The sequence below is a fragment of the Pleurodeles waltl genome, chromosome 7 (assembly GCF_031143425.1).
Source record: "Pleurodeles waltl isolate 20211129_DDA chromosome 7, aPleWal1.hap1.20221129, whole genome shotgun sequence".
Taxonomy (NCBI): domain Eukaryota; kingdom Metazoa; phylum Chordata; class Amphibia; order Caudata; family Salamandridae; genus Pleurodeles; species Pleurodeles waltl.
Window position 1 is genome coordinate 1076694653 of NC_090446.1, and position 10593 is coordinate 1076705245.

The 10593-nt window shown below is 39.7% G+C and overlaps 1 protein-coding gene across 1 annotated transcript in view; it reads right to left on the bottom strand.

Annotated features, from left to right (window-relative positions):
* ANKFN1 (ankyrin repeat and fibronectin type III domain containing 1) overlaps positions 1–9855 on the bottom strand; it is a 1012473-nt gene extending 1002618 nt beyond the window's left edge. The window contains exon 1 of the mRNA XM_069202026.1: positions 9679–9855. Coding sequence (XP_069058127.1) covers positions 9679–9855 — 177 coding nt within the window. The remainder of the gene's footprint in view (positions 1–9678) is intronic.
* Between the last annotated feature and the right edge of the window lie 738 nt (positions 9856–10593).

A 10593-nucleotide genomic window follows, 5' to 3' on the forward strand; every position in this document is an offset into this window, starting at 1 on the left:
CCTGGCGGTCAAAGACCGCCAGGGTCAGAATGACCCCCATAGTGTTGGGCTTCGGAGTGGTTAGATTTGCTATTTCTTCTCCAGTCTGCACAACAGTGGGGAAAGTGTTGGACTTCTGAGGGGTTCAAGTTCAGATTCTCACTCCAGTCCAAGCAACAGTAGGGAAAGTGTTAGAGTCTGGAGAGGTCAAATTTGCTATTTGAACTCCAGTCAGGGCAACAATAGGGCAAGTGTTGGACCTCAAAGAGGTTAAGGCCCATATTTATACTTTTTGACGCACAACTGCGCCAACGCAGTTGTGCGTCAAAAATTGTACCGCCGGCTAACGCCATTCCAAAGCGCCATGCGGGCGCCTTATTTATTGAATGACGTTAGCCGGCGCTGCGGACTGGTGTGCGTAAAAAAAAATTACTCACACCAGGCAGCGCCGGCGTAGGGGAAAATGGAGGTTGGGCGTCAAAAAATGGGGCAAGTCAGTTCTGAGGCAAAATTCAGGCCTCAACCCGATTTGCGCCATTTTTTTTGACGCCCAACCTCCATTGACATGACTCCTGTCTTAGCAAAGACAGGAGTCATGCCCCCTTGCCCAATGGCCATGCCCAGGGGACTTATGTCCCCTGGGCATGGTCATTGGGCATAGTGGCATGTAGGGGGGCCCAAATCAGGCCCCCCTATGCCACAAAAAAAAACGAAAAAAAATACTTACCCCAACTTACCTTTACTTCCCTGGGATGGGTCCCTCCATCCTTGGGTGTCCTCCTGGGGTGGGCAAGGATGGCAGGGGGTGTCCCTGGGGGCATGGGAGGGCACCTCTGGGCTCCTTCTGAGCCCACAGGTCCCTTAACGCCTGCCCTGACCCAGGTGTTAAAAAACGGCGCCCATCAGGCTGGACGCCGTTTTTTAAGGCCTGCCCCCTCCTGTGCGTCAAAATGACGTCAGAGTATAAATATGGAGCACTGGCCTTAAAGTCATTTTTTGGAAGGGAACGCCTACCTTGCATATAATTAACGCAAGGCTGGTTCCCCCTTCCAAAAAATGACGCACATGGTGGAACTTTGACGCCCGCGGGGTCGGACGTCAAAGTATAAATATGGGGCAGGGTTTGCGCCGATTGTGCGTCAAAAATTTTGACGCACATTCGGCTCAAACAGAGTATAAATATGCCCCTAAATGTATTATTCCTACTCCAGTCTCGGCAACAGTAGGGAAAGTTTTAGTCGTCTGAGGTGATAGGCTCTTATTCCAGTCAGGGAAACTGTATGGAAATTGTTGGGCTACATTTGCCAATCCCTCTCCAAACGGCACAATAGTGGTGAGTTTTGGGCTTTGGAACGTTTAGATTTACTATTCCTACTCCAGTTAGCGCAAAGGTAGGGAAAAAGATGGACTTCAGATAGGTTAGATTTACTATTCCTACTCCAGTCTAAGCAATAGTAGGGAAAGTACTCCACTTCAAATGCATTTCACATAGGAATAACCTGATTATTCTAGAAAACAAATTAAACTTTAAATGTAAACAGTAATAATTGGCATTAAATATATATCTATATATGAATTAAAAAAATAAAAAATAAAAACAATTTAATGTATAGATAAGAAATAAAGTAAAAATTCTCAAATTAAATATAATTAATGTATCTTCCTAACTACAAAAAAGAAGATACAATAATTAGTAATAGATCTAAATACAAGTATTACACATAAACAATTCAAACAAAAAATATCATAGCACAAACAAACTTTCACAAACACCATAAGTAAAATAAATTAAAACTGTTAGAAAAATATACATTAAAAAAAATACACAAAAATAATTACCAATTAATAATCTACATATGTCACTTACTATAAAAATATAGACTTATTCACACCCAAAAAAGTAAAACACAACAAATTGAAATGCATATGTAATATGCATATACCTACTGAAATACAGAGAAAAATAAAAAGAACAATTACACAATTGTTAACTTAATTAATTTACATAGTTAATAATCAAATAGCAATGTAAAACAAAATAAACATTACATTAATTGTAATTGTATGAAACTTCCCTCCCAATAGCCCGACAAATCCAGCAGCCAGCATCTAAACTATAACTAAAGTAAATCAGTATTAATCACTTTACATAATTAATAATCAATTAGATTTTTAACACTTAATTGTTAATTATTACTTATTTAACTTCCCATCTTATCCCACTATGACACTATTAATCACTAATAACAATTAGATTCTAAACCACTTACAATGACTAGCTATATTTCATAAATAATGCAAAATGAATGAAAAATAGTAACATAAAATGATTATATTGACTAAAAAATATTAAAATGATTTTAAAACAATATTTTTTACAACTGTATTACTGAAAACAATATTTAAAACGACAGTACTCAACAATGTACATTACCAAAAACAAAGTAGTATTTTTGACAGCAATAATTTTGTATAACTATTTTCAAATCACAGTATTTGTTTCCAATACTTCTGTTGTCTGATAATTTAAGCTCCAGAAAACCAAAATTACAGAAAGAACATGGGTTGAGTGATACAGACTTTAAAATATATTATCATGCAACACAGCTACAGTGGGACACCATATGCCCTGAAGGCAGGGAGACAACAGAAACAGAGTTTACAAAAGCACAGCTGAAAACTGACTGCCTATCCCCTCAAGATCCACTCAGACTGTTAAATGTTATTGTGAGAAAGTGCCACTTTTTGCATGGACCCCCCTATTTTATGCTGGCTAGTAATGCTAGGCTTTGAACAATGAAATCTGGAGCACTGCTTTCCAGGTCCCAGTGCATGTGTTCTAACATCTAAAACATGGTAAAATTGACTTATCCCCAGCTGATATATTTATTTTACTGCAAGGCCTTAGTATGGTGTAGAAAAATACATCAATGGCATGGGAAGTTAAAATGTAATCTGTGGCCTGGATCACTTATGGTGGTATCCAATAAAGTGACAAAGAAAACATGGCCCAGGTCCCGGTCAGCCATGTACTGTGACTACTGATTGGCACTTTATTATTTCTTGCCACTTTTTGCCTTAAATCTTCAATAATTAATCTCTCCTGCTGTCCTTATTGTGAATGTTGTAATTTTGGTGTAATATTGCTCATTAAAATCTTCTCTGTTCGTAGAGACTGGTTGTAGGATTTGTATTTTTTGGAAATGGCCCTTTTTGCAGGGTCATCCATAAACATTTTGCCTTCTTCCTACTATTTTTCTGAACTTTTTTTTTTTTTTTGCTTTAGGACTCGTGGCACTTTACTACTGTTAACCAGTGCTAAAGCACATATGTTCTCTGTGTAAATTGTATTGTTGATTGGTTTATCTGATTTGGCATATTTGATCTACTAGTAAGTCCCTAGTAAAATGCACTAGACGTGCCCAGGGCCTGTAAATCAAATGCTACTAGTATGCTTGCAGCACTGGTTGTGCCACCGACATTATTAGTCCTGTAAACATGGCTCAGACTTGCCACTGCAGTGTCTGGGTGTGTAATTTTAACCTGCCAATTTGACTTGCAAGTGTACCCACTTGCCAGGCATAAACCATCCCTTTTTCTACATGTATGGCACCCCAAAGGTAGGCCCTAGGTAGCCCGATGGGCAGGGTGCAGTGTATTTTAAAGGTGGAGCATGTACTGATGTGTGTTACATGTCCTAACAGTGAAATACTGCTTAATTTAGTCTTTACTGTTGCAAGACCAGTCTCTCTCATAGGGTAACATTGGGGCTGCCTTTAAATATTATTAAAGTGCAGATTCCCTTTGAGAGCAGATAGATATTTGGAGTTTGGGATGTCTGAACTCACAATTTAAAAATACATCTTTTAGTGAAGTTGGGTTTGGGATTGTGTGTTTGAAAATACCACTTTTAGAAAGTATGCATTTTCTTGCTTAAACCATTCTGTGACTCTGCCTGTTTGTGGATTCCCTGTCTGGGTCAGTTTGATAGTTGGGCTGTTTGTGAATCCCCTGTACACAGTGAGACAAAGGGAGCTGGGGTGTACCCTACATATTCTTATGAGCCATCTGTGCTAGAGTGGAGAGAGGAGTGGTCACTTACACCTGAATGGGCTGTGCCTGCCCTCTCACAATGCCATCTCCAACCTCCTGGTGTGTGTCTGGCACCTGGCCTGGGCAAGGCAGGATCTTGTGAACAACAGAGGCTTTCTTTTGCAGTAGGCCTACTTCAAAAGCAGAAAATTAGATTACTTCAAGAGGAACCTCTGCCTGGACAAGAGCTGAAGAGGTGAGGAGAAGTGCTTCCCTAGCCTGTGACTATGCTGTATTGGGCTATTCTGCAGTTGCTGCTTCTGCCTATGAAAGGGGACAGAGACTGGACTTTGTTTTGCATTCCTGCTTGAGAGGTATCTACAAGGGCTTGGAGTAGAGCCTGCCTCCTGTTTTGAAGCCTCAGGGACAGCAAAGGCTTCACCATCTACTTCTGAGCCTTCATGCTGTGGATTCTAGCTTGTCAGAGGGTGCCATTCCAATTCCTGGACCCCTGAAAGTGGATTTCTGGAGAAAAATCTGTCTAATGATGCCAGATGACAGACACTGGAATTGACGCTGCATTGGATCCAGAGACGCCTCGCTACCAGACTCCGTGCACTGGCCTGTTTTCTACTTGTTTGCTAAGGTACTGTACCTGGGGGTCAAACAACTCCATAAATGCCGCCTTTGGCGTCACATTGTAGGAAACTACTCCGTCATGACATTGCTTAATATCAACTCGAAGCATTTGTGTCCAAGCGCTATTTTAGTGTTTAATGTTTAAAAAATCATAACTTGACTTGTGTATGTTAGATTTTTATCATTTTGATCTTGTTTTGTTGAGATAAATATATAAAACATTTTTAAAGGGGTGTGGTGTCCATTTTGTACTATTTTCACTGTATTACTGTGTGTGTTGGTACAAATACTTTACACATTGTCTCTGAAGTCAAGCCTACCTACTTGTGCCAAGCTACCAAAGGGGTGAGCGGGGGTTAAGTGAGTGTGATTCTCCTTTACACTGACTAGAGGAAGGGTCCTTGCTTGGACAGGGGGTAACCTGACTGCCAACCAAAGATGCAAATTTCTAATTGCATTGTGTTTGACTTTCTAACTGTTTTATTACTTCTAAATACTATTACAATTTTCCCAAGTGAAAACTGTTTCCTCTGTGTTATGTCTACCAGGAGGTTGCTCCCACATTTATGACATTGAAATTGTTTTACACTTGCCTTGAACTGCTGGAGCAGAACCCTAGCAAAGACAAGACTTATGCACTTATGGCCCAGCTGTAACTTGAATTAGGCTACCATACCTAAGGGTATTACACTAAAAACAGATGGTTTCTGGCCCAATAGAGGGCCTACAACCATTGTAGAGTGACACAATTTGGGTACACTTGTGTCATTGCAAGATTCCCAGTGAAGACAGCAGTCTCTTAGGGGACAATTCATAAAATACACTACATGTCAAAAAAATCAGGGAAGATGGAGAGGACCTTTCACAGAGCCTCAGACTGACGATGTGCTAAGATTATTGTACATACTGAGTTGACAGAGCAATCTAGTAACTATGATAAAACAAACCATAAATAGCACAAAAATGAAATGTGAAACCAATCTAGGAAAATATGTAACAGACCTTGAATGGAGCCAAATTCTAAGATGCACTCTTAAGGTGACCCGAAATGCCCACTATGAATATACGCAATTTAATTTGTTGCATAGAGTATACCTCACAACCAGAAAACTCAAGTGGACCTACAGCAACACACCATCTACCTGCACCAAATGCTCCCAATAACAGATGGTGTTCTAATATAATATTCAGCAAAGCAAAGTAAAGCAAAGAAGTTGGGTACTACATTTTAGATCTAGTACTACTTGTGTCTGAAAAAGCTCTGATCATTGCGTGGAAATCATCCAAAGCACCTCCTCTTCAAGAGTTGAAGAAATGGATGCAAAATGGGCAGAAGCTGAAAGCACTGTTTTTCGCGGAGAAGAATACAAAGCCCCTAATAAGAAACCCATGGAAACACAATGGGATTGAGATGCTGCTTTCATTTGTTTACTCCCTTGAAGCAACTAAATCTCCTATAGTCTACCTAAATAGTAAGAAGCTGATCCTTCACAGAGCTCATGCCTTAGAAATAGGGAACAATATCAGCCGGTTAGTCAGAATCATCTACACTGTTCATCTTGATATTGAGCATAATCCAACCGTACATATACATCTAAGGTCCCTTAGTTAACTGTTCTGTTTAGGTTTAGTTACTGTCATATCAACTCAAAACTTGCACTGCATCAACATCCCGGAAATAAGCTACAAAGCAACACACGTGTAGCCTGTTTGTCAAGGTTGTTCCCAGAAGAGGCACAACACAATATGAAATTCACATCAGGGAGCAGTAAAATACCTACCTGTTATGTAATAACTAAGGGCCATATTTAGAGTTTGGTTGAGAGGGTTCTCTGTTGCACCAGTGATGGAGTACCCCCTTTGCCAAACTTTCAGTCTGCCTTTGCGATATAGAGCTGGGCATATCAACAGTATGTCGATGGCAAAGCCTACTCAGCTGTTTCACCAACATACTCCTTTCACAGTCAAATGAAGTAAGGGTGGTCGGAGGTAAGTCATCTGACAATTTGCTCAAGTTAGAGTCATTGGTTGGGTAGTAAAACCTTGTGGTAAGAGACAGTAAAAATAAAAAAAATGCACCTTCACCATGGGAGAAAACTCATAGGTTATTGGGGTCATTAGTTTGATTTTTTTTTTAAAAACAAACTCCCATCATGGAAGTTTGTTTCTAACAAATGTGAAAGTTTGGAAAAGGTTGATGGACAGCCATCATTTTTGACAGTGTGATCCATAAAAGGTTTTCAACAGTGATGCTCATGGGTCCGGCGGCATCTCTCAGATTGGTGGGCAGATTAAAGGAAGTGTGGTGGATATAAAGCCCTCTGCTACCCTGTCTGCCTTTACTCTATCTGCCAAACCTTATTCCATGCCCTTAGTTCTTTACTTGTAACACATAATGCTTTCTACATGCCTACCATGTTTTGTTGCAATTACCAATCTTCTGGCAGACTCTTGATAAATGTCAAAAAATTTGAGTGCTTCTATTCAAGATAGGGACAAGACTTGACTGACCTTTAACCCCCATTTATTTGCATGGAATATAGAGCTGCTTGCCTTAAAGGTATGTAACATTAGTGACTGAGGGGAATTGTAATGGGCACAATAGCACAATATTATGTTTTTTGTTGATGATTACGGATTACCCTATTGTACTCATAATTGTGAGGGTTGTACCAAATGCTCTAGAAACCTATTAAGAAATTTGAGGATTTAAGGTCAATCATGAAATCGGAGATCCTAGTTGTAGGTATGGATGGAAAGGAAAGAGAAGCATTAGCCTATGATTCTCTGTTTACTTAGCCAATAATATAATTAAGTACCTGAGAACTATATAATGTCCCTGATATGAGACTTTTATGATCCCCTAGCCCTATTGACAGAGTTCAAAAGGGATCTCAAGTGGTGAAAACCTCTATTTTATTTCATGGGTAGATATACTATCATCCCTACAAATAAACATGCTACCTCACCTATTGATCACTTTTCAAGCCTTACTAATGTGTTTTCAACAGCATTTGATTTTATTATAATCAGTGTATGATGCATTTCTGTGGGGTGGTAAGAAGCTCAGACTAGTGAGGAAACTAATGCCGGCCAATAAAAGGGTGGAGGTCAAGGGTAGCCCGATATTAAGAACTTATACCTAATAGCCCACTTGGAGACAGTTTTTAAGTGGTCTCTGAATGAGTTGAAAAAGCACTAGTTAGACCTGGAGAGAGTACTGCTGGGAGGACCACTATGGGATCTTTTGTGGCTACCAAAACATAGTATACCTGCAATAACCTTTGTCTCTCATGTAATAAGACCAGCTATTAAAGCATAGGACACCCTTTCCAAAAACCATGTGACTATTACATTTCGGTCACCATAGAGACCTCTACACTTTAATCAGGAATTCATACTGTCACCAACTGGTGATCACTATGTGAAATGGAGGGAGGGTGCCTGCCTTTCGCTTAGTTATTTGTTCTCTCCGATTTACTCAAGCCGTTTCTATTGAGCTTTGTCTTCTGATAAGGAAGCTAGAATGAGGGAACTGACATTTTTTAGCAAATATTTAGAAAATCTGAGGTGAAAACAGGTCTGGTCTCCGAAATGTATGCAGTGCTGTAAAATAAAGGTGATTTGATAAAATGACATTATATGTACATTGGTGGGAGAGGGTACTGGATCTGGAAGTGACAGAACCAATCGCCGAAATTATGGATAGAAATCCTGAAGGAGTCAAGAAATGTGCATAATTAAGAATTTTGCATAAAATGATGCTTAAATGGTACAGTAAAACCAGAACACTCAAGATAATGTTATCAGGGTACAGTGATAGATGTTGGAAAGTAGGTGGCCAAGGAGATGAGTTTTATGTATGGAGGTTATGCCCTTAGTTGAAGGTTTTGTAGGAGGTGAGCTCGATTCATTACAGAAAAACACAGAGGTACTCTATTCCTGCGGGTCTGCTTGTTGCTTTGCTTAACTTGCAGCCTCAACATAAGAGGGACATGATGAATGTTGATTGGGTACTGCTTACTGCTAAGCCACAGCATTTATTATCGAGTGGTCTTCTCGTTTGCGGATTATTATACTCAAGATGATGTAGTCATATGGTCTGAAGTATGTGAGGGATACATTTGAAAAAACATGGAAGCCGGTAACTGAGCACATGCACATAGTAACTCAACAGATCTATCATGCCAAGACCATTGAGTGTTAATGCTATTGTGGAATCCCTAGCAAGTAGTGCTCAATGTGAGTGCTAGCCCTAAAAAATGCCAACAGTGGGTGAATGATGAAGAAGGAAAATTTCCAGATTGTGTTTTTACCACGTGATAGCTTCTGAAGTCTTGTTTTGTGCACGGAGAAGTGAAAAGGGTGAGGGAAATAAAGAGCTCTGTAAAAAGCGTAAAGATTTATCTTTTTTAGGAGGTACATGAGCTGCTGCATTTCTCACAAACATTACTCTGTTATATTTGTTTTGCTTACATCCTTACTATAAGGGAAAACATGCTGTTAAAAGAAGAGTTTCTTCATCTTTATGCTCCCTTATGACAATTAACTGTCCCTATACACAGCCTCACCATCAGCGTTTTTTAACTCAAATTCATAATACTGATGTGTGTATGACAATATTTTTATGACAGATTACTCAGAAGATTCTTCTCTACCAATATGTCTTCTGTTTATCACCGCAGTGTCTCTGATCAATTTGTTGTAGTCACTATTCAGAATGTTTTGCTTAAGCTGTTCAGTAAATGTGTATGAATACAAATGCTAATTGTGTACAGTGTTCAAAAGAGTAGGCAATGTAGGTTTTCGTCACAAAGAGTACATAACAGTTCTCAAATACATCATTTCATCTGCCCTAAATCAAACATACTGCTTGAAGGCTAAACCACATCACTTTAGATTATCGTTTTGTAGCATGTCACACAATGATTTTTGTCTTACACATACGGTGAGGTATATGGTATATTAATTTAATTCAAACTCCTACTACGGTCAACTGTTTTGGCGATACAAGGCATAAACACTTACCACAGACGACTTCCTGAACTGGTCAGATCTTGCCCTATATGCATCATCAAACGACGAATGGCTCCCTTTAAGTTTCTCTGAAAGATTCCTATACAAACGTTTTGCTGCATTTGGAGAGGATGGAGAAGTCATCTTTTTTGACTGGGAAAGATGTAAACTTTGCATTTGTTGTGTCATCTTCACGATTAACGTCCTAGACAGATTACACAAAGACATTGATTTAGTAGCGTCACTCCTTGCATCAATGTAAAATCAGGAATGGCACTGGTTGTTCAGTAAAACAAATATTGCATAATACACACAGACCACTGGTTGAGACATTGTAGGACTGGGAATTTATTCAGAATTTAGTGAAAGCTGGGAAAATATTTATCTCTATCCAAAATACATGTAGTATCTGTGACACAATTTTACCCTATACTTACATATAAAAATGATTTCAAAGGCACACAGTAATGGGAACTTTGTGAATGGATGGTGTTAAAGTGGTGCAACACATATTGCATAAATATGTAGGGCCTGATTTAGATGTTGGTGGTAAACATTGACTGAAAACCCATCTGCTGCCCTGACTTTCCGCCTGCTGTATTTAAATGTTGGCGGACCCATAGATGAAAGCCCTCATTCGAACTGCCGTCTCTGCCAAGAAACAACACCCACGTTGACGGTGAGAGGGAGAAAACTGGATGCCAGCAGGACCCGAGCCACCCTTCTCACAGTGCAGATTTGGAGGTACCTTACCGCCAAAAAAACGTGGCAGTCCGACCTCCACTTCTGAGTTGTCGAATTGGGGAAGAGGGGTGAAAACTCAGCTTTGTTCCTAATTCCACCTCCGTCTTTGACTGAACATGACTGGACAACACCTGCCACCACTGCTGATAGCAACTCATGGACAAAACACAATCCCCGACACCA